At 30.2% G+C, this 25,390-nt stretch overlaps 1 protein-coding gene across 1 annotated transcript; it reads right to left on the reverse strand.

Annotated features, from left to right (window-relative positions):
• Positions 1 to 632: 632 nt before the first annotated feature.
• LOC124920092 (actin-interacting protein 1-2-like) lies at positions 633 to 7,594 on the reverse strand. The gene is made up of 6 exons (XM_047460500.1): positions 7,194 to 7,594; positions 6,296 to 6,457; positions 5,045 to 5,234; positions 3,351 to 3,773; positions 1,890 to 2,297; positions 633 to 944 (listed from the first exon to the last, which is right to left on the reverse strand). The coding sequence occupies exons 1-6, from the start codon at positions 7,583 to 7,585 to the stop codon at positions 687 to 689; spliced, it is 1,833 nt and encodes a 610-aa protein (XP_047316456.1). The 5' UTR covers positions 7,586 to 7,594; the 3' UTR covers positions 633 to 686.
• Between the last annotated feature and the right edge of the window lie 17,796 nt (positions 7,595 to 25,390).

Here is a 25,390-nt window from a genome sequence, read left to right on the forward strand (position 1 = left end):
ATAAGAAGAGAAAACTTAGAAGAAGTTGGGAAGAATGAGAATCAGAGAAGAAGAATTCAATTAGTTCAGTCAGTTATTGCATCTTTACTACTAGCTCTCTTCTATTGATTCATTCAGGGAAGAAGAAGCAGTTGATTCACTTTTGCTATAGTTTAACAAATAATTCTGGAAAAAATATACATGTTTACTTTTACTTTCACATTTTTAGCTCCAGTTATTATTAAGATTTAACAAATAACTCAGAAAAAGTATACAATTAACACTGGTTATAATAGTAAATAGTGATATATTAAATGAGTCAATTTTTAATAATAAGTAATTTTAGATAAAATTAGAGTATCAAATAACAGAATTGAATATCAATGCTTACATTTTTTCCTTTGTCTAAGAGGTGAGAAAAAAGAACAATGTATCAAACTCCTCATTAAGTACATACAGAGTTTCCATTGTAAAAAAATTAGCAGCAAATTTTCCTTTGCCCCCGATTAATGATATTACCACTTTCGTGAAAAATAATAAAAAAATCGCCCCACTTTTGCAAAATAATGATTCAAACTCCCATATCTACACTTTCTGAATACACTATATTGAAAGTTCTCTTTTGTTTCTTCCTTTTTTTTTTTAAACATTAATAATAATTCCGCCAAAAAAATAAGAAATTACCAATAGTTTGTGGGTTCGACAGACTACTCAGGATTTAATCGCCAAACCCGAATGGAAGCATCTTCACCAGAGCTCACGACATTGTGTTCATCAATGAAGGCCAAACCATAGACCCCACCAAGATGAGCTCCCTTTATTGTGATGCGATTGGAAGCTGGTTTTTCAATATCATAGACTATCACACATGTGTCTAGTGATCCCGTTGCAACCATTCTGTTGTTAGGTGACCAAGATAGGCAGTTTATACGGGCTGTATGGAATAACATATTCTTAAGCTTCACCTGCATGAGAACAATATTTTATTGTCTATAACTGTCTCAACTCCCGCAATTTCTCAAAGTAAAATAATTTATATGTTAGTTGTTGAAACTATGGTAAAAAGTTTATATTGATACACAATATGTTTTACTAGATAGACTATAACTGTATTAAATTAAAGGTAAGCCTATTTATTATATGATATGGATAATTATATTTGTCAAAAATCAGTGATTCAAAAAATCAATTTGGATCATGATCTAGATAATCAGCATTTGTTGTGTTTGCCAAAATTCACTATAATCGAGATCAAGATCCAAAAAATCAATCTGTATACTCCATAATGTCATGTAAAAGACATTAATACCCTTAAACTAAAAAGGGTATTTCAATAAAGGGTTGACAAGTTTATCCTGTTTTATTTTGACCTTTTGTCCTGTGTAGATGAATTCAACTCTAGGCTACGTTTGGTTTAAGACTTAATTGCAATTGAGGTCCAATTCCATTCTTTGTTTGAGAGTAAATTGTAATTTAAACTTGTATATTTTCTTTTTATTGTGTTTTTTTCAAAACTCTAGCATGACCATGCCTCCCACTTCAATCAAAGTGTTTTTAGTTGGAATCGAACTGGCAAAACTCTTTCCACTTGAACTACCTCATGGATAAACTTATATATTTTCCTCCATCCCAATTCTAATATTTATTCTATAGAATTATAATGTTAGTGATTTTTTCAAAGATAGGATTTGAATTATACCCAATGCCAATTCTAAAAAAGTTGGAATTAGAATTTCAATTCCGATCAACCAAAAGTAACCTAAGAGAATTTGAGGTGCATTTCAATGCAATTCAGTTTAAATATTATATGCATGAACCATGAACCATGTGTCATGCTCAATCAAAATCTTTACTATGAAATATATATATTGTTTTTTGCTAGAAAGATATGAAAGTTCAATTGCAAGTACCTCATGCGAGACACGATCCCAGACAATAGCTTCTCTATTGGAATCACCCGAAGCAAACATGGAAACGTCAGGAGAGTAATGTATGACTGTAATAGTACCTCGATGCTTCTCAAGAACAGTCTCTTCTTTAAGCAAATCACCATCAATAGTATACAAGTGCAGTTTCCCATCCTGAGCGCCAACAATGGCTTCACTTCCATCAGGCGTTATTGCACATGCTGATGCAGTAAATCCAAGATCCATGGTTGAAGCAATTTTAGTTCCTCGGAGGAGTGTCACTCCTGTATCTGTACAAACTAAGGCCAATTCCGGAGAGTTAAGGGAAAGACACAAGTCTTTTGGCTGGTTACCGACATCAATACACTCTGCATCACCTAATTGGTCTCCAAGCAATGAATTTCTCCAGATCTGGACATAAATGAAAAGAAAAATGACCCATATTTTAATTTTAGGTTCTTTATCTTACTCCCTCAAATCCATTTTCTTTTCCAGTCTTAACAAATGGATGGAATGACTGGAAATGACATGTATAAGTAATAAATGGATCCATAAAGGTGATGAGTTAATCAATAAATTTCATTCTTTCATGGATCATGAAGCAAAACGTTTTAGAATTACAGTTAAGATTGATAGAATATTGATTATTGAGAATAACCTGACAAAATATGGAATATATTTACCAGAACCTGACACAAGAGTATAGCACTTGGAGGGAAAAAATAATGCTAGACTAAATAACTGACATAAAATTATAGAACTAAAACTTATGTCATGGTGGTAATGGTGTAAAATATCGTTTGGTGAAGAAGAAGAAGAAGAAGACAGAAGACTGTTAGATTTCGCCCAGAGAATCAAGGGAGGTGATAATGGTGCAGAATAATGTTTTGGTCAGTCTTCAGGAAATCCTAGAAATATTTAGTTGAAGGGGGTTGGTTGTTCTGTGTTTGATGACACAACTTATTGCATAATCTAAACAAATTAAGTGCTTAGTTAAATTAGGTTCTTTTGATAATTATTATATAAAATTACTGATTCAACTCAAATTAAACTAAAATATCTGACTTAATTCAATAACTATTAATTACTTAACTTGGTAATAGGATAAGAATGTTCAAAAGACAACTTTAACCCCTATAAATTAACCAAATTATATCCCTATAAGGGTAAAATAGTCTTTTAAGTATTTTTTCTGACAATAAATTCACAATTTTATCATATCAGCTTATATATAAAGTATTTCAAATTCAGATATTTTCATTTGTTTCATTTTTCATTAACTAAACTAATTTGTAAAAAATCAGTATTTACGATAATCTACTTAATTTATGCTTTATCAAGCGCACCAGTGGACTATTTTTTCAGGTTCATATATTCAGAGGTGAGAAGGATATGACTGTTTTATTATAACTACTTAATCAGGGTCCAAAGATTACCGAAATATATATATATATATATATTTACCTTGTTGTCAAATCCAGATGAAACGATTTCTTCTTCAACGGCGATGAAGCATTTAATTTGTCCATTTACCTTCCTATCTAGTTTTCCACTATAACCAACACCCTGGATCCATTTAACAATCAACCCTTCATAGCTACTGGACAACATAATTCTTGGTGAGCTCCCAAGAACTGCCAGTGCACAAATGTTCTTCATATGTCCAGACAATAACAAAGGTTCCTTGTCAAGATTACTTGCAGAAAACAAGCTAATAGTTCCACCAAGAGATACTGTAATAAGATTATCATCCTGCCAAAGGCATCCAACTAACATGTCATCAATTCCACCAGAGCCAGGAGATGTTATTGTTTTTATCACCTTCCCATTACCATCATCAGTTATCTCCCATATCTTTGCAGTCTTGTCAGCTGAGACAGTAACAATCTGCAAAGAATAATTCACATATATAACCGAAGCAAGAGAATTGACTGGAGTGCTTCAGTGGCTTTTCTGATACAGAATAGGTAAAAAAAAGCTAATGGGGCCATGCTAGATTGAACAAAGGATACATTGGATTGGATATAAGGCATTACCGCTTTAAGAGCAACACCAAGCCTTATCATGCCAGCATTACGACCATCAACCAACTTCAAGTAAAAAAAGTTTAAAATACACATTCTTCAAACAAATGAAAATCTTATTTTCCATGTGCAAGTACAGAAATTTAAAATATAGTTGACCCTGAGTAAACTAAACAATAAATGAAAATAAAACACATATACTACAGCCTCCTAGATAACAAATCATAAAGTGTTAGAATTTATTTTTTCCTATGTCATTTTAGCATTTGGGATACTTAGCATGTTAAATTTGTCTTATGTAAGTGTCTTTGGCTATTTCTTTTATAAAATTAAAAGAAATGCATTTTCACAAAAGAAACAAAATTATCATGAAGTGTTCCCATTTCACAACTTTTGAATTAAAACTCACATATGCCAACATCATCCATAAACATTTACAAATTCAAACAAAAATAGACATACAAATGTATCCATCTCTATCACGCCTTAAAACAACCCATCAAGAAATACATGTGGTAGATTTCTTAAGATTCAAGCTGAAATCGAGGGATATCTTACTCATGAAGAAAGTAGTATTCTCTTTGTCACATTTTATATCATGTACCTGATCTTGCACACATTTTCAGGAAAAATAATCTTCAAATTTTTGGACATGATGTTCAAGGAAATTTTACATAACAAGTTTCTTAAATGTTGGAGGTGTAAATGGTAATTTGATAACAAAAAGTACACAAATTTTATGTCAGTTAAAGGAAACACTTTTTATTTTTGTTTCTACATCTGAATCCAAATAAAAAACAACCAATACATTTTTTAATTTGTCTTTGACTAAGTTTAGTTTTCAAACGTTTCTGTATCCACATACAAAAATAAATAAACAGTGTTTCCAGATGGGTCACGTTAAAAGGTGGAAGTTATATCAATAAAAAATGAGACAGAGGGAGTAGTTGTTCATGTCAATCTTTCAATTACTGTTTAATGTTAAAATTTGTTTGGATAGTGTTAGTGGATTGAAATTCCCAACTCCAACAAAATTAAATGAAACACATCTTATACAGGAGCTAGTATGAGATTCTTGAATAGAAAATCAGGTTCATAAGAAACAAAAGAGACAGGTTCTGAATGATAGTCTACCTGCTGTTTACCATCGGGACTCCAGCTGACAGCATAAATGCTGCCAGTATGACCATCCTCAGAAGATAATTCTCCAATTTTATCTCCTGTTTTGGCATCGTATAAGATGCCTCTTTTATCAGAACTTACAGTGATGAATTTGCTCCCATCTGGTGAAAATCTTACACAATTTACAAAATTGGTATGATCCCTACACCACATAGAAAATTGCAAATCATCAACTCTTTTCAAGTAGATTAATGGAAATTTGGAGGTTAATCTCAAGAAAACTAGATGATCACTTTCCTGAAATGAATAACAGTTCAATCAGTTTTTGATCATGTTTTCTCTATCATGCATTTAAGAAACTTATCTGCCACCAATAGACGTAATGTACATACTTGTAACAACAATATTTTTTTTGCTTTGCTGAATCTTTAACTATCTTGATATTCAGAGATAGAGAAATCTAATATGAATATCAGTAAACTCCATGATATCACAGACATCTTATTTCTAACCTATGTTCATCATATATTTTTAATCATTGGTAAACACCAGAACTTCTCCTTAGAGAATGGGGCCATTTGTAAAATCAGACACTGACTTATTCTTATGGGTTCTAATTCACTAAATCTCAGTATACATAATTAGGTAATATACATGATCTAATTATATGTAAGTTTCTATTTCTAGATCAGGCTGCTTTAAAATATCACTCTGCATTTTCAGGTAATTGAGGGAGAAGGATTTGAACCACTTGACCAGTTCCACTGCCTAGTTATTTCATTGCATTCAATTTTGATTTCCCATTATTTTTGCACCTTCAGATTTGTGCGACTCAGATAGTCTTGCATTTAGGTTTTTCATCATTGCTTGCAAGATAAAATGTTTATACTACACAGGTTCAGTAAACAAACCATGAAAAAAGACATAGAAAGCATACACAAGTAATGTTCACCAAAACAAATCTATTAATAGTAGAAATAAGAATGATCACAAATTGTTTAATTTTAAGGTAGATCTTTGTCCTGAAAAAAAGATGGTCACAGAGTTCAACCTCCCTTATACCAATTGAATATTGTGGCAAACTATGTATGTATGTATGTATCATTTGTTATTCTAGATTCTTTTTATGCAACAACTTGACACTTCTGAATGATATCTTTACTTGCGAAAAATGGAACAAACATGACAAAAAAAAAAGACTGAGAAAAATAAAGATACACTATCAGTTGAAATGACATTGGGTGGAACATCATTCTGGCACACCTGTGTGAAAGCTTGAATTTAAATGGAGGTCCTTCATAAAAGTTCACCAAAAAGTCCTCACCGCAAGATACAATCCGAAAAGGCCTAGTTGGCTTAAATGCACAACTTAGTACCCTTCTTGAATGACCATCAAATTCTCCAACATTAGTTCCCGAATCCCACCTACACAAGGTAATTTTAATCAGGTCATATGAACATTAAAAAAATCCAAGACTCTGAAATTTGTGAATGAAAAAAGGAAAAGATAGGGTGGTTTTGATAACTTGCAACAAAATTTAAATACATTGAATATGAAATAATAAAAGTAAGTGTAAGGAATTCCCTTGTATGGAGTTTAACACAACTTACCTTCCATGAAGAACAACATAATAAAAACATTTAAGTTAGTTATCATATTCGGTCGCAAAAACAAAGTAAGTTAGATATCATATTCTTAGAAGACAAGTAGGGTTTTTTTAGACCAAGACCAGAAAGAAAAACTAGTCACATTGGGATTGGTACAACATAAAAATGCATCAATCTCTACCACAGCCAATGGGAATTTCAAACTAGTAGAAATTATTAGGTATATGTGTATTTTGAGTGCTTCAACAACTAATGCAGCAATAACATTTTTTATATTCTAAAGAAGATTCAACAGAAAAAAAGAGAGAGTAAAAGTTCACCATATAAATCTCTTACAATACATATAGGATCTATCTATCATGCAAAACTTAAAAGAAACAGAACATCAATAGCATGAACAACAAAGATAAACTAAATTTGACTTACATTTCCCCCATCTATGTTTATGTTTAAGGGAAGAAGATGTTAATGATGTTTGAAGTCCAATGGGAGCAATGCATGAATGAGAATTGAGAAAGTATTCAAACAATGAATTCATTTAAACATAACTTACATGAAAGCACGTAGAAGGGACTTGCCCTTGCCTTCACCAGAGGCGACAATTCTCTGTCCATCAGGAGACCACTGAAGATCGTCGATCCTACCAGAGAGCACCTTGAATTCGTTCTTGAGTACAAAATCGTTATGTGTCCCCCATATTCGCACGATACCCGAAACATCGGCGGAGGCGATCCATTCTCCGTTGGGAGAGTGACGAGCGACGGTTGCCTGATAAGCATGTTCACCGTAGACCTTGACCTGGAGAGGTCGATCAAGGTATCGAATGATTACCGATCGACCGTTGCAATAGAGAATTGAATTGGATTTCGAATCGCCCGATATCAAGATTCCTCTCCCTCGCTCCGTCGAAGGAACGCATGCATAGGTTTCTGCAAGTTGTGCCATTGTCGCTTCTTCTTCTGCCTCCTCCTCTTCCAGCAATCAATCACTTTCAGAAAATCCGTCTTCTCGGGCGTACTTGTCTTTCAACGTGCCACGTCCGCTCATCAACAGTTGGAACCAATCCTTACTTTTTTCTATGTCCTTCCTTTTATTACATGTTTTTAAATTAATAAATTGACTTATCTATGTTTAACCCTAATAAAAAAAACATTTACTTTGGTTGGAATCATGATCAGAATAAATGGTTCTGCATGGGATGATAATGAACCCCATTATCCGAAATTTGAAGCTTGTCTAACTTTCAAACAATATTAACAACAAGAGAAATTTAGTTCCATATCCATGTTGATGTGGTGTCTCTGAAACAAATAGTGTATGTTCTTGTATTCTGGGAATGGTTGTTTGCATGTGGTTCTATCTTTTATGTGAGTGATTAAACATGATTATGTTTGTTCAATAAGATGTTAAAAATGAAAAAGGACCAAACCAAACAAATAAGTATCAGAAATGGCATCAGATTAACAGAAGAAGCTCACTCCTCAGTCTCCTCCACAACCCATATATCATCCTACATTATTATAATAACCTTTTGTTATAATTTTTATTTTTAAAGCACTTCAGTAATTACCTTTTGCACAACTTTAAATGAATACCACATAAATTTTTTAAAAACATTCACTTAATATGAACATTAAAACATTGTACAAATCATTAACTTAAAAGCTAATATAAACTTGAAAACCAACTACAAAATTAAAAAAGTGTAGTTGGCCCTATTATCTCTTACTTTTGTAAATATGTTTATATTAAAAGCGAGCTAGAAATAAAAACAAAGTATTTATTTTATATCTGTTATCGATTTCCTTATTCATATAATGATTTAAAATAATAGGAAAGAAACAAACTATAATACCAAGAACAAATTAGGGTTTTGTCCTTAATAACATACATTTTCCCGACAACAGCGAGAACTTTGTTTCTCTATGTGAAAGTTGGATCGGGGCTCGAGCTTTGTTTCCGACGATGACGAGTAGCGTTTTGTTTCAAAGCTAGGAAGAATAAACCTTTTCACAAATAGAGAGGAGAAAATTTTTCAGAAAGAAGAAACCTTTTTTATTATTATTTATTTTTATTTTTTCTCTCTATCCGACGTGCCATGCGGATTCAATGACTTCGCTCTTACGTCCTGCCTAAATCATATTTCTCTAATAAATTTTAGATGCGTATATTCTCATATTACATCAAAATTTACAATTGTTGATTTTTTTTCTTTGTTAATATCAAAAGGTGTTCTATTTTTTTTATCACTAGTATTTAAATAGTGTTTTTTTTCATTGTGATGTCTCTTTTAAGAGGATTAAATTTGTTTCACTTATTTCAATCTAAATAATACTTTTAATACTTATTTATTTTTTCGTTTGTACAAGTTATCACTAGTAAAAAAGGCACAATAACGATGGTAAGTGTCGTCGGTATTGGGACAGTTGTCGGCATTGTCTTTGTTGTTAATTTCCAAAACACATATAACGACCGTTTTAATAATGTCGCCATAAAATGCTCTATAATGACTCATACTGTCGTTATATAAGACTCTATGGCGGGACTCTCGAAGTCACCATAAAATGCTCTATAACGACGACTCTCGCAGTCGGCATAAAATGCTCTATAACGACGATTCTTACGGTCGCAATAGAGGACTCTATGACGACCACTTTTACCGTCGTCATAAAGCCTCGCCATAGAGTAAAATATTTCATAATTATCATGTTTTAAATATAATTGAATTATCATATTTTAATATATATACTAAAACATTTATAATATATTAAAGCTAATTATAATATTCTTAAAACATCAACTATTAAATATATTTCATTGTTTTCAAAATCTAAAAACTCATCAAAATATACCACCAAATAAATTTACACCCCACAACCTACATAAATAAAATGTCTTAAATATTTATTAAAACATCCTCCATCGCTACATATAAAATAACTATAAATAATGATAAGAAATAATTGTAATCAACCAATATGATATTAAAAATACTAAAATTTAGACAACAAACTAAAATAACAAAAGTTAAAAAACTCGTAAAAATTTATCCCATCACCATGTATTCTGAAATAGACAAACTTAAAGACAAATATTTAATCATACCGATCACTTAAAACTAACATGTAAATATAGGTGAAAAAACAGTTAAAATTAATTCGTTTTGTCCGATCCGTATTAAATTCAAACTAAATTTATCTAATTCGCAATCCAAACCATTTTACTAATTCTTACATATCGGATATGGATTTGATAAAATATGGTTTGAACAATCCAAACTAAAATATATTTATATATATTTGTAAATGTTAACTTGAAATTATTCAATAATTTTAAATTAATTGAATTATTCAAATCCAATCCGAATTAAACTCAATCCGAATTTAATCTCGAAATAGTTAATCTAATTTTGTAATTCGGATTCGGTTCGAATTAGTTCGTCAAATACTCATATATTAGACTAAGAAAATTTAATTCATAAAAAAAAATAGTATTAATTTATAATGTTATAATTAATTTTGTTTATTTATAATTTTAATATAGAAAAAATAAATTGTTAACTAAAAGGAAATAAGTAAAAAAAATGCTAGCGCAAACAAATACCCCAAAAGACCACCATAAAAAAGTGTTCTCCCAAAAACTCAAAGATCCCTCCAAACAATCAATAATAATGTTGTTACAGGTGATAGCTAAACATTTCCACTTGCAAGCTAAAGAGTTCATAATGCATATAAGGACTACAATGTTAAAAAATGGACTCAATCGACCAACAATGACGAGAAACGAAACTAAAAGAGAGATTTAGATGAAAATATTCACCAAAATAAGACATAACTTGAAATCCACGTTCAACAAAAATTGCGAAAGGGTGCTCACTTTTTCTAGAATGTCGCCAAATCAAACTATTTACACATAATTTTTCATATTAATATTATGTAATGGCTATGGTGAATTTCAATCAGACCACCTTCCTTCTCTAATGAAGAAGGACTCTTTAATTTTAGGGGATCGATCATCCATAATTCAGAGAATGGACATATAATCTAAAAAATGTAATATTTCATTATAAAATTGAATATTCAAATGCTTGGATATTTCATTTGTAAATAACTGTTGTTTTCTTCCTCTAATTGCTCAATTGAATCTAGACTAACATACCTTGCCCAAATGAGATAGTTTGTTTTTATTTAATATTTATAATTAGAACAATTTTTGTTGTTGTTATTTTGATAAAAAAAAAAGTAAAATAAAAAACAAGTGAACTAATAGATTTCCTCTCAAATTTGTTTTAAATTTGAGTTTCAATTCATTATATATATATATATATATATATATATATATATATATATATATATATATATATATATATATATATATATATATATATATATATATATATATATATATATATATATATATATATATATATATATATATATAAGAAATACAAATTTGTTTTTGAAGGGAAATTTGAGGAAATGACCCCATTGATAGGCCTAAATGAGGATAGTGTGAGCGCATAATTTAAATAGCGCTGGTGACCCTTTTTTTAATAACAATTATACCCTTGCGTAACGCAATTGGATTCTTTTTTTTTTCAAATTTTTTTTCCGTCTCGCGATTGCGTGACGCAACTGAGGCATTTTCGTCCAAAAAAAAATTCATAATTAAATTTTTTGAAAAACAAAAAAATAAAAAATTGCGTCACGCAACTTCAGGCTGCGTGACGCAACTGGGGCATTTTCGTCCAAAAACAGTAAAAGGGGTCACCAACGTTTTTTTTAAGCTCTGTACTTTCCGCTATTAGGCCTTTTAGTGGGGTCATCTCCTCAAATTTCCCTTTGAAATGGTGGAATTTTTATTAAGTGAACTTTATAAATAAGGATTTGAAACTGTACCACATTATATAGTAAAGAAGAAAACATGACAAACTATCCAAAACCTGAGGTAAAAAATCATAAACTTAATACAATGTTCCAAATTGAATCGGCACAAAAATCCCTTACACATGAAAATCAAAGGGAATACTACATTCTTAATTTTTTATTTATTTTTATTTTAGGAAGTTAGTACAAGTTTTACATGTAATAATCACATGAGTCATGACCTTTGATTTCTTAAGAACATATTTTTATCACTTAAGCTCTTGGGCGCTTTAACCGGATGCAAAAATGTGACAAACTACCTACCCTCATCCCAAAATATTGTAACTGTAATAGTGAGTTAGCTAGGCATATAATTTTAATTTTTAAAAAAATTAATTCATTAATAAAGAAAAGGAAAACAAATGTTAGTTACAATAAATAATGAAAAAAATAAAATGAGAAAAAATGTGGGTCATGTCCTTCCTGGACTGTAATCTTCCACACCTAGGTTAAACGTTTTAAGTATATAATTTAATCTAGACGGCAAAAATCTTATTTTTATTACAAAAATATTGTTGATAAACAATGTATTTTTATCTTTATATAATTATACACAAGGCAAAATTGTCATTGCTCGTGAATCTAATCTAATCGAGTTTTCCAATCACAAAATAATAGATGCCAAATAAAACATCAATTAAAAAGCGCACATTGAAGCCATAATCGATATGAGTCAAGCATTTGTCGTAAAGATAGATCTCTCTCAACCACGAATCTCGAACTGAAAATTATTAGATCAGGTTATTACAATGAAGCAAAAAGTTTTTATTAAACTAAAATGAAATAAAAATTAGTTATGAAATTCCATGCATTTGGGCATACCTGCATCAAGGAATTGATTCAGTCAGTCAGATTGGCTTAAGAGGGATGAGGCATAGGTGTCCATGCAAACTCTTTATCAACCAAACAATCCCAAGGAACTTCCCTCAAATTCAATGTCTCTTCGACCTTAACTCAACTCCATATTTTAAATTTTTTTTTTTTTACAAAGGCTGATTTTTATTGCAATATATACCAATTAAGAATATCCTAATTTACAATTAAAAAGATTACAAATTTCTACAAATGATGAATGTATGCAGATCCTTCAAACCAAAACAAATTAAATAGGGTTTAATAACCCATAAAATTACTCCTTCTGATCATAATCAAATGACTTCCTAATCATGAAATACTTAATTCTCCCCTTTTACCATCTTCAGCCATGCATTTTATGCTAATTATTCTCCTTTTTTTTACCATTTCTATTTGAATCATTTTCATTCTAATAAAATATATGTATTAAGATGGCATAAAGTGATACACTGTATTTATATTAAAAATCATTTTATAAATGTCTTTGAGACAATTAAACAAAACAAGTTATATGAATTGAAAGCATAAATTAAAAAAATATGATCTTAAGCCATGAATAATAAAGAAACTTTTTCAAAGAGAATACCCTTAAACCTATTTATATAGATGATCAATGCGTAGAAATGTAGTCAAATTAGAGAGTATCAAGCATAAGGCCGAACAGACAATGAAACAAAGAGGAGGCGACGAGGCTATGTTTGCTTGACAAGATTAGCATGGAAACCAACTCACCAAATTCAATATGTCTATTGAATGAGAAGAAGCTCAGATCAACTGTTTATACAAAGGAGAGAATACTTGACAGTATTGTTTGCTCTCATGAGGGAGTATATATATATAAAAGATGTAAATTGAGCTGTGGTTGGTTTAATTCCCATTGTTGACTAACTGGTAACCATCCATCAACCATCTTTTCTTATATACAAATATTACCAACGCGTCAAATGGGAGATCGTAGAAAAAATATGGAGTATGATAGAACTTTCGTAAGTAATATTGTGATTCATATACATATAGAAATCTTATTACGAGAACCATTTGCAATTCACCTTATCCATCAATTTACCATTAAACAGTAATATGTGCTTATGTTTAAGGAATAAATAATTATATAACTTCCAAAGGTTGTTAACATTAGAAATCTGGTTAAAAAATCATTAACATACATTGTCAAAATTAGTTAATAAATGTCTCAATCAATTCAATAAAGCTAAACTCCATAAATTGGAAGAGCAGAATCATTATTTCTTGTATTTCTATTGGTAATTGTTTCTTACTCGAGACTAATTAACATATCATACATTGAGGTGTTTTATCGCTAAACTCCATGAATAAGGCTTATTTTGAATATTCTATTTATAAGTTATTGGCACTTCATGATTAATTTTCATTTAATCATTAATCCTGATTTCGATCCATTTCATGTTTAACTTGATTGAATAAGAAAGATTTAGCAAAAATAAGAGCACAGAATACTTTAATCTTGTTTTCATTTAATTACTTGTTCAACAACTTTTCTAATATAATGACTTTGTACAAATAAAAAATAATAATCTAATATATTAATTTAATATATGTTTGTATTAGAAAGATGTTTTGATTAGAGAAAGAAAAATTGAAAAGAAAAGAATGAATGCATTGTTTGCTAGAGATGAATAAATGGGTGTAGAATTAAAGAATTGAAAAGTAGGGGGAGATGTGTGGTAGGTATGCTCGTGAAGAAAAGGGAGGTTGAGAATTAGAAGAGTATGTTAAAGTATCCAAAGTGCTACCTACCATTTCTTCTTCCACATGCTTCATCTTATTATTGGGATCCATCTTCCTCAAATTCTCAAAACTTGGTTCGAGATCTAATTTCAAATAATTAAATTAATTTTTTCCCAACTATAATTTTATATTCTATTTTAAAAAGAGGAAGTGAGTACAAATTACAAAGACTTGGAAAATTTTTCATCTATGAAATATTGAAAAGGAGTTAAGTAATTCTTTAAATTATTTAATTTAACATTATAAACCGAAAATAGCATTGTAAAAACAAAAGTAGAGGTGAGGACCAATTAATATACCTTGAACATTCTTCAACCAAGACTTGGTGTTGGAAGAAGGGTTGCTCATGAACAAAATGAATGCCTCATTTTTCTAAGGAAGAATTTATTTGGGCAATTCAAATGTTGTATTACTCAATGAATAAGTAAATGAGGAATTTTGTTCATACATTTGTCAATGAATACATGTTCCAACAGATGACTCTTTTTCTTTTAGTAGGAACTATAGTATGGGAAATGGAGCTCAATGCAAGGAAGATTGTTTGGTATTATTCATAAACTTTGTAATAAATTTGCAGTTATTCTCGTAATAATAGGAGCAACATTTTCTAAGGAAGAATTGTTTTGGGCAATACACATTGTATTACTCAATGAATAAGTTGGAAGAAAGTCACTGAAAACAAGACAAATGACTATTTTTTTTTAACAATAGATATGTGCAACGAGCTCATTTGGTATTATCTATAAATTTCTTAACAAATTAACATGTTATTTTGGTAATAATAAGAGGGACGTGTCATTCAAAATTGTAAGCTATATACAAGATTAAGATCCACTCATCTAGTCAATAGTCTAGATCTCCAATAATATTAATTAGGCTAACCATATATAGAAAAATCCAAGATAATCATTAATTGATTACATTTATTATACACCGCAATCGAAGCAGGTGGACGATGTATGCTGAGATTGGATCAAAATCTTAAAAAAAACTCTTGGAAGCCCTTCGTGAAGATATCCGCAAGTTGAAAGCGAGATGGGATATGAAGAACTCAAACCTGACCGCATGAGACCTTCTCACGAACAAAGTGAATGTCCATCTCAGTGTGCTTGGTCTGTTGATGCTGAACATGATTACTGGAGAAATAAATCGTACTCATATTATCATAGTAAACAAGATTAACGATGGAAACCAGGCAATGAAGTTCTAGGAGTAAATTCCATAGCCAACAAGTTTCCGAAATCACATTCACAACTGCCTGGTACTTAACCTCGACACTAGAATGGGACAAAGTGGTTTGACGCTTAGCTGACCAAGAGATTAGATTATCTTCCAAGAAGACACAATAGCCAGACGTCGAACGATGTGTGTCCGTGCATCCACCCTATTCAATATTAGTGTAAGCCAAGAGGGATGTAATAGAGGGTGGAGACAAATGAAGGCCAAAATCAAGACCCTGAATATATCGGATAATTCTATTTAGAGCCTCCATGTGTACCTCTCGAGGATCATTCATGAAGAGACAAACCTGCTGAACTGCATACGTGATATCAGGACAAGAAAATATCAAATATTGTAGAACAACAACCAAGCTGCTGTTGTTTTTGGCACAATTAGAATCCCACATCGGAAGATGATGGGAGTGAAAGAAGTTTCTTAGTATATAAAAGAAACTATATTCACAATTAGAATAAATCACACATCGGAAGATGATGGGAGTTGGAGAAGTTTCTTAGTGTGTAAAAAAAACTCTTCCCTCTTTGGTTTATTGCACCCAATATTTGTATCTCTTCTTCCTTATTAATTGATAGCCTTAGTGCTCGGAGACGTAGGCAACATTTTGGCCAAACTCCGTTATCAAATTCTGTTAGTGTTCGTTCGTTTGTTTTCTTCTTTTGTGTTTCTGTTAGGGTTTTTCCCAACAAGTGGTATTAGAGCCGAAGGTTCGTCCTTGGCATGGTGGAGTCTTCAAAAGGGGCGTCAACTCCTTCGTCATCCTAGACGAGGAAACCAATACTGGTTCTCCAGCCAGAAAAATAATTTCAAATGAATTCAAAAATCCGGGTTATACCCAATTCAGAAAATGGTTTTTTTGAAAGTTTTCACATTTCAGAAATAAAACAATTCGAAAAAGAATTTTATGAGTTCTGTACTGCTAAAAATGCTTTAATTCCTTTTACCTCTTGGTTCATAAGCACTTATATAAAAAATTATATTTCGATAATTGAAAGAACTTTTAAATTAGAATCAGGGAAAACCTATCTAGGGACATATCCACCTCAACAACCTTTCCATATTGAAAAGGGAGAAAAAATAATAAATTTCGCGTCATACAAAAATTTAATTGAAAATGATACTCTCCCAATAACATGCAAGCATATCAATAATATGTTTGAACAACAAAACTACACAAGTCTGTTCCTAAATATTCTAGGAGAACAGTTATAATCCATGGAAAATAAAATTGAAAAATTAATAAAATTGATAAATGAAATCAAACTAGGTACGTTAAAAATAACTCCAAAAGAAAAGGAAGCTTTACCAACTTTCCAACCACCTCCAATCATATCTGATTTCAAACTAAGGCCAATGCAAGAATTTGAGAAAATTCTTGAAGAAAAATTTAGCAGGTTAAGTATTAAGACCTTAGACAAGGAAAACAGAGATCAGATTAATAAGATAGATAAATGGGCTGATAAGCCTATACAAAGTAAATTTTACTACAACAGACCAACACCAATGGATGTTTTACATGAAGAATACACAGATACAATTGATATTAGTTATTCAGGAAACAAAATTTATGAATGGAATATTGATGGATATTCAAACAAACAAATTTATAATACAGTACATAGGATGTTAATGTACTCAACAGTTTGTAAAAATAGTGATAAAACAATAGCGACAATGATTGTTGCTGGATTCACCGGACAATTAAAGGGCTGGTGGGATAATTATTTTTCCCAAGAAAATAGAGATTCTATTCTTAACACTGTGAAACAAGAAAACAATAGCCTAACTAAACATGCAGTTTATACATTAGCAATTAACATCATTGAACACTTCACGGGAAGGTTCAGTGATAATAGTGATACAATTAGAACATTATTACAGAATCTAAGGTGTAAGACACTTTCAGATTTTAGATGGTACAAAGATACCTTTCTAAGTAGAGTAATAGAACTACCAGAATGCAATAATGTGCATTGGAAATCCAAATTTATTGACGGCCTCCCTAGCCTATTTGCTGAAAGGGTTAGAAGAAACCTCAAAAAGAGTCATTCAATGATTCCATATGAAAACTATACATATGGTGTATTAATAGATACTTGTATACAGGAAGGACTAGCCTTATGTAATGAAATAAGGTTAAGCCAACAAATTAAAAGACATAGTCAAAATGAAAGACAACAATTAGGTCAATTTTGCCAACAATTTGGTATAGATAGCCCTACATCTAGAAAAGAGAAAAGGGTGAAATATAATTAATTTCACAAATATAGAAAACCACCCCGAAAATACTCAGACATAAAACATGATAGGAGGGAAGAAAAGGTTAAAAACAAGTCAAAAAATTTCAAAAATGGTAAGAAATGCTACAACTCTGGAAAATTTAGACACACATCAAAATACTGTTGGGCAAAGAAAAAAAAATTAATAATCTTGAAATTCCAGAAGACACAAAAAGATTAATAATCCAAACCCTACAAAACTCAGAATCTGAAGAATCTGATTCAGATTCAATACCTAGTAATTCTGAAATAGATGACCTAGATAATGAAAACATTTCGGAATCAAGCTCGGAAGACTCTGAATGTGAGCCTTGCCGATCAGGATTAAGTTGTCCTAAAAAAGAAACAAATAACCTAGATCAAAATATTGACAAATCAGAATTATATAGAATCATATCTCAATTTTCAGATATGAAAGTTAATGTTCTAACATCAAATCATGCTTTTGAATTACTAAAATCCATCAAAGACCCAGAATTAAGAATGCAGATCATAGATCAGTTTAATTCTGAATAAGGAACTTCATCTTCTAAATATGAAGAGCCAGAAGAAAAGAGGTTCAATTATAATAATCATAATAAATCTTACACTATGAGTGAAGTAATGAATCAACTTAGACACAAGATTCAAAACAAAGAAGAGAATACAACCCTCACAAATCTTTACAAAGAAATTAATAATTTAAAGGAAGAAATTAAGATATTAAAAAAGAAGAATATCATACAAGAGTCTAGAATAACTAAGCTTGAGGATAAACCTAGCGAAAATAATCAATATAATGACAACAAAGCAGAAATTGAAGAAAATATCTTCTCAGAAATTTTTTTATCCACAATAGAAATGGTTAAATCCCAAAAATGGCACATAAAAATATCTCTCCTAATAGATAATCATTATACAAGGTCATTTACTGCTCTTGTTGATAGCGGAGCAAATTTAAATATTATTCAGGAAGGACTAATCCCTACTAGGTATTTTCATAAAACAAGTCATACCATGTGGCATGCAGGGGGGATAAACTCCAAATCTAATATAAGCTTCCCAAAGCCTATATATGTACTGATAATAAATGCATTCCTCAAAGTTTTATACTTGCTAAAGATATATCAAATCAGGTCATACTTGGAACCCCATTCTTAAACACAATCTACCCTATTAAGATGATTAATAATAAAGGTATTACAGGAACCTTCCAGAAACATGATATTTTTCTAGAATTTATTGTGGAACCGTTTACTAAAATGTTACATAGTATATATGATAATATCAAAGCAAAACAAGATCAAATATCATTCTTAAAGTAAGAAATAAGTCTAATAACAATAGATGAACTACTAGAAAATCCTAAATTACAAGAAAAAATAGCTCTGCTAAAAGACCAACTTTCAATAGATATTTGTAATGAACATCCTAATGCATTCTGGGATAGAAAGAAACATATAGTTTCACTACCATATGAGGAATCTTTTAATGAAAAGAATATTCCTACAAAGGTAAGACCTTGCCAAATGAATTCAAAATATCTGGAATTATGCAAAAAGGAGATAGATGCACTATTGCAGAAGGGGTTAATAAGTCCATCACAATCACCCTGGTCATGTACGGCTTTCTATGTAAATAAACATTCAGAAGTCGAAAGAGGCGTGCCAAGGTTAGTAATAAACTATAAACCCCTAAACAAAGTATTAAAATGGATTAGGCACCCAATTCCTAATAAAAAGGATCTGTTAGATAGACTATATGATAGTTTAATATTTTCAAAATTTGATTTAAAATCAGGATATTGGCAAATTCAGATTGAAAAATCTGACAGGTATAAAACATCATTCAATGTCCCTATAGGACATTATGAATGGAATGTAATGCCATTTGGATTAAAAAATGCTCCATCCGAATTTCAAAAAATTATGAATAATATCTTTAATCCTTATAGCACATTTATAATTGTTTACATTGATGACATATTAGTTTATTCAAAAATAATTGAAACTCATTTTAAACATTTAAATATGTTCAAAACAATAATAACTCAAAATGGACTAGTAATTTCTAAACCAAAAATGGATCTTTTCAAAACAAGAATAAGGTTTTTAGGTCATATCATTGAAAAGAGAAATATTACTCCTATTAATAGAAACATAGAATTTGCGGAAAAATTCCCTAATATGATCACTGATAAAACACAGTTACAAAGATTTTTAGGCAGCCTAAATTATGTGGCTCCATCTATAAAAATCTAACAGATACATCAATCTTATATGAAAGACTGAAGAAGAATCCAAAACCATGGTCAAACCATCATACAGAGGCTATTAAAAGAATTAAAAATAAAGTAAAGGTACTTCCTTGTTTAATGATAAGTAACCCGAATTGGGAAAAGGTAATTGAGACTGATACATCTGACATAGGATTTGGAGGAATACTAACTCAATTAGATCCAGAAACAAAACAGGTCTATCTTGTCAGGTTCCATTCAGAGAAATGGAACAACTCTCAAAAGAATTATGCGACAGTCGCCAAAGAAATTTTGGCGATAGTCAAATGTGTTTTAAAATTCCAAGATAATTTATATAATCAAAAATTTATTATACGAACAGACTACAATGCAGCTAAATTCATGTTCCAGAAAGATTTTAAACATGATGTGTCAAAACAGATGTTCGCCAGATGGCAAGCTCATTTAGCCCCATTTGATTTTGAAATAACATACAAAAAAGGGATAGATAATAATCTTCCTGATTTTTTGACCCGTGAATTTTTAAATTTACAGGAATGAGCGGAAGGAGTTATGAATCTTTCTCTAATAGAGGAAGAGGATCCTCCTCTATCAGAGGAAGAGATCGGGGCAGAGCACCAGAGATCATATCTCAGTATGGTAAATAAAAACTGATAGCAATGGATCTATCCCAAAGTACGGACAGTCAAAAAGACAATCCAACGTACGCCAGAATACTGGGAGATGAAGAATCAGAATCTAATAATATTGGATTTATAAGAAATGAATATAAAGAAATTATATTTCTCCTAGAAGAAAACGACCTCAAATGGAGGAGTGAGCCATGGACAATAATGCAAAGGTATTTGGATAATACATCCACACCATCAAGGACTTACAAGACCCGAATGTTTTACGAACAAATACTTATTCAAAGTGGGTCATGTGAAATATCACATTTCTCTGGGGAAAACAAAGAAATTTATAATTTCAGCAAAATAATAATAAAAAAGACAATTTCGTTGGAAGATTGGGGAATATCCCCAATGAAAGAAAGAGAATTATCGTTTAATAAAACGACAACAATCAAATTTAATTATTGGGATTATTGTGATGCCTTTACTAAGGCACTATATTATGAGAATAATAAATATAAACATTCCTGGTTCATCAAGGTATGTGCAGATGTCTATAGAGGAGATATTCCCCACTGGTTCATAGACTGGTTTTACTATTTTGGTCCTTGCCCAAAGATTTTACCAGAAGAAATCAAGGTCCTATTTGATAAATGGAGCGATGTATCTCCCCAGCTTCTGAAAAAACAAGAAGCTAATTTATATATTGAAGGAATAACTTCATGTTTCTTTTTTACTGAATTTTCCATTCCATGGATCTGGAGATGGATTCCTGAATTTGGTTATACCAAAACAGGCATTCCCTGTCTGTTTAGGTCATCATTTTATAAATTTTGGGATAAAATGATGAGAATAGATCAGGAAACAAAGGAGCGATTCAGGAAGGAGACAATGGACCTCCTACACCAGCAAATAAGTATGTATGAAGAAAAACGACAAGTAGCGGAAGCACCGTCCCCGTTTGATTATATCTCCAAAATTTTTGAATGAGGTCAGAGAACTTATCAAAGAGTCAGATGATATCTGCATATATTGAAGAAATGAAGAAAGACTTTATGTCTAAATTTGAAGATGATAATAAATCAAACAAATTAGATTCAACTATGGCATCCGATTATCTTCAAGACGCTCAAAGTGATGTCGCCATTGAAGACATTTTCGAAGCAATCAAAGACACCTTGGTTGAAAAAATTTCAAGAAAAGACGTTGGATCATCATCATCCAGCCAATTCAAAATTTAAAGGGAAGCAAGATCCGAAAGAGGCGGGAAAAAACTTATCCCGGGAATCCTAGGAGGTACTGTTTGCAGAAGAAGAAGACAAGATCCGTAATTTGCGGAAAAAACTTATCCCGGGAATCCCGGGAGTCACTGTTCAAGTTTTTAACTTTTATTTAAATGTTTTACTATAAATAGTTGTTTATGTTGGGTTGGAAAGAGAGGCGAAAACGACCCCTGAAGTCTGTATTGTACTCTCTCTCTATAGTACTCTCCATCACCATCACCCAGTTGTAATATATTTGAAGTATCATCAATAAAAGTTTGGAGGACAGTGTGTTTATCCTTCAAGTCCGGGTACGTTTCCAATCTTACTACGTATTTAATTATTTGCTTTAAATGTCAAGCCTAATAGGCTAATCAAATTAGGTGTTGATCATGACCGCTAACTACCCTACCTAAAAAAAAAGAGTAATTAATAAAAAAATTAAAGCTTATCTTAGAAGTTTGAATGGACATCTGACATGGATATGAAGTGTCGATCCCTTTTATAAAATGGTACTTTAATTTTGTGTTCCTGTTTAGTCCTATTTAGCCACTGTTTAGGCATGTTGGACATTATGGAACTTTAAATTGAAGTTAAGTATTATAATTGGTTGATAGACATTTCTTTTTATCCTAAACACATAAGTTGTCCCTCGTCAGACTTTCTTTGTAAGTTCTAATTTTTATATCCGATCCTAAAAATATGGTATATATATTAACTTGTTTTTAGAGAATAATTATAAGTAGATTAGTTTTAACTAGGAAGATCTTCGTGCTATGCACAGATAAAAATATATTTTTACAACGTCGTTGTTGAATTAAAAATATAAAGTATTATTAGTCTAGTTGGATAAATAGTTGTACTTGTTTTTGTTAGATTGCGAGTTCGAAACAATCTAATATCATTTTTATTTTATTTTTAACCGTTTTAAGTTTATGGGCGGGTCAACCCATAATCCGACCCAAATATCCATTTACTCTCACATATATATCCAAATTAACCACAGCTCTCGACCCGACAATTCGGAATCCGGGCACTTTCAAAATTAAGCATCATTATATATATATATATATATATATATATATATATATATAGATTAGTTAGTTAAAAATGTTCCGCGTTCATCAAATTTGGTGTTAAATTTAAAATATAAAGTGTTATTAGTCTAGTTGGATAAAGAGTTGTACTTATTTTGTTAGATTGCGAGTTTGAAACATACCAATAGAATTTTTAATTTTATTTTTAACCGTTTTAAGTTTATGAGCGGTTCAACCCAAAATTCAACCTAAATATTTATTTACTCTCACATATATATCCAAATTAACCACAGCTCTCGACCCGACAATTCGGACACTTTCAAAATTAAGTATTATTATATATATTGATTAGTTAGTTAAAAATGTCTCGCGTTCATCAAATTTGGTGTTGAATTTAAAATATAATGTGTTATTATTCTAGTTTGTTAAAAAGTTGTACTTGTTTTTGTTAGGTTGCGAGTTCGAGACATATTTACATCATTTTTCATTTTATTTTTAACCGTTTTAATTTTATGGTCGGGTAAACCTAAAATTCGATCCAAGTATCCATTTACTCTCACATATATATCCAAATTAACCACAACTCTCGACCCGACAAGAATAATTATACTAGAATGTTCTATATATACATGTAATAACTGAATTTCAATTTTTTATAAGAAAATTATATTTTTTTCCCTTAAAACATAAATATATTATTTATAATGACAATTAATGTTCCTCGATATAAAGAGGCCGTGGGCTGTATATTTTATTTGAGAGAGATTGCATGCTGAAGCTATAGTTACTTTTTTTTTTTTTGCATGGTTTGTTTGATTATAGTTATTTGGGTGAGACTTTAGAGAGATTTTGTGGTGTGCGCGATAAATTAGATGAGAGTTATTTTGTAAGATTAGTTTGATATGGTTATACTTTTGAACAAAACTTGATAGAAAGATTGTTCTTATTTCTAGCAAAATTTACTCTTTTTTTATATTATAAAATACTTTTAAAATTTTGCTTGAATATTGTTTAAGAAGAAAGAAAAGACATTAATATTTTAAAAAAAAATTGTGTACAAATATCTAGAAACATCAATCTACTAAAAAATAAATAAAAATAAATATATTTAAAAAAAAAAGACAGAGATGTGAAACTAATAAAAACTTACAAGTCCTTACAATCTAATATAAATACAATGAAATTTTAGATGTTTATTTTTTTTTTTAATTTCCTCTCTTAACTGTGGTTATCATTAACTCTCTACTTTTATTAAACGAGATTCAAGAAAAAAGAAACACATATATAACGTTAACACAAAAATAACATTTGTTGTGAGATATAATTGACAATTACTACAAACCTATCATTTTAATACGAGTAACTTCAATTTTGTTTTAAGTTGTATGTTACCATGATTCTTAACAATATTTGGTAGATGATTGTTACAGGGGAAGTATATAGATGTGAACTTAGGTGGGCTTACCCTTGAATACAAAATTTATATAGATATAATTCTCAACCAAACAAATTCTTCTATAATTATTAATTCTAATTTTTATACCTTAATTCTTTTATAATTGCTTCATAAGCTATTTCATAATTTACAATTATTTCCAACCAAACAAATTTCATCAATTCATTCCCAACTAAACAAATATTTATTTCACTATTATTATTCCACTAATTATTTACATCAATATTATTTTATTTAGCTAATTCTTATTTAGTTAATTATTTACATTCATAATAATTTTTGAATGAGCTATAATCTTCTTTTACTTTATTTTTTTTCTAATTCTTTTACCAAATTTAACATTTTACTTAGTATAATTGTCAATTAAATTATTTATATGATATTTATAATTGATTTTATACATGTTTGATTAATATACAACCTTAAAGTTTATCATTATTTAGTTTTTTTTTTAAAATTTTGTATCACACTCTAATTGTTTGATGAAATTTTTTTTTCCCTTTAGTTTTGTAATATTTACATTCTAATTGTTCGATAAAATACTTATTTAATTTGAATATTTGAGTTTATCTTAAAATTAATCTAAACATAGTTTGAGAGTTAAACATTCAATTATTTATCAAAATAACATTCCATGATAAATTATATATATAGATATATAAAATATAAAACATCAATTTATTGTAATTAAATGAAAATCATTGATATCTTAAATTCTTAAAAGACTCAATCAAACTAGTGAAAATCTTACAACCAAAGTCTCTAAAATTCAAAATTAATATAGTGAAAGTTTTTAATGTTCTTTTTTAACAATAAAATTGTTTCCACACTATAAACTTTATATGATGCAGAATTTGAAAATTTCTACCCTTGTTGAATTGTGTCAAACAATTGATTGAGGATGAACGATCGAAAAGTGAAGACGAAACTTCGCAATAAAATAGAGGAAGATTTTATTGTTGACTATATATTAAACGAGATTTAACTATATAACATAAATGAGTTTTATGTTTTAAAATATTGTTAATCTCAACTTATTTAAACATTATAATATAACGTCTTTTATATAAATAATTTATTATT

Source organism: Impatiens glandulifera, chromosome 1 (assembly GCF_907164915.1).
Source record: "Impatiens glandulifera chromosome 1, dImpGla2.1, whole genome shotgun sequence".
NCBI lineage: Eukaryota > Viridiplantae > Streptophyta > Magnoliopsida > Ericales > Balsaminaceae > Impatiens > Impatiens glandulifera.

Coding starts and splice junctions, on each gene's coding strand:
- LOC124920092 (XM_047460500.1), bottom strand. CDS start 7,585: ATGGCACAACTTGCAGAAACCTATGCATGCGTTCCTTCGACGGAGCGA. Junction 5,235..6,295: donor AAATTCAAGCTTTCACACAG/GTGTGCCAGAAT, acceptor TATGTGGTGTAG/GGATCATACCAATTTTGTAA. Junction 2,298..3,350: donor CATCTGGATTTGACAACAAG/GTAAATATATAT, acceptor ATTTATGTCCAG/ATCTGGAGAAATTCATTGCT.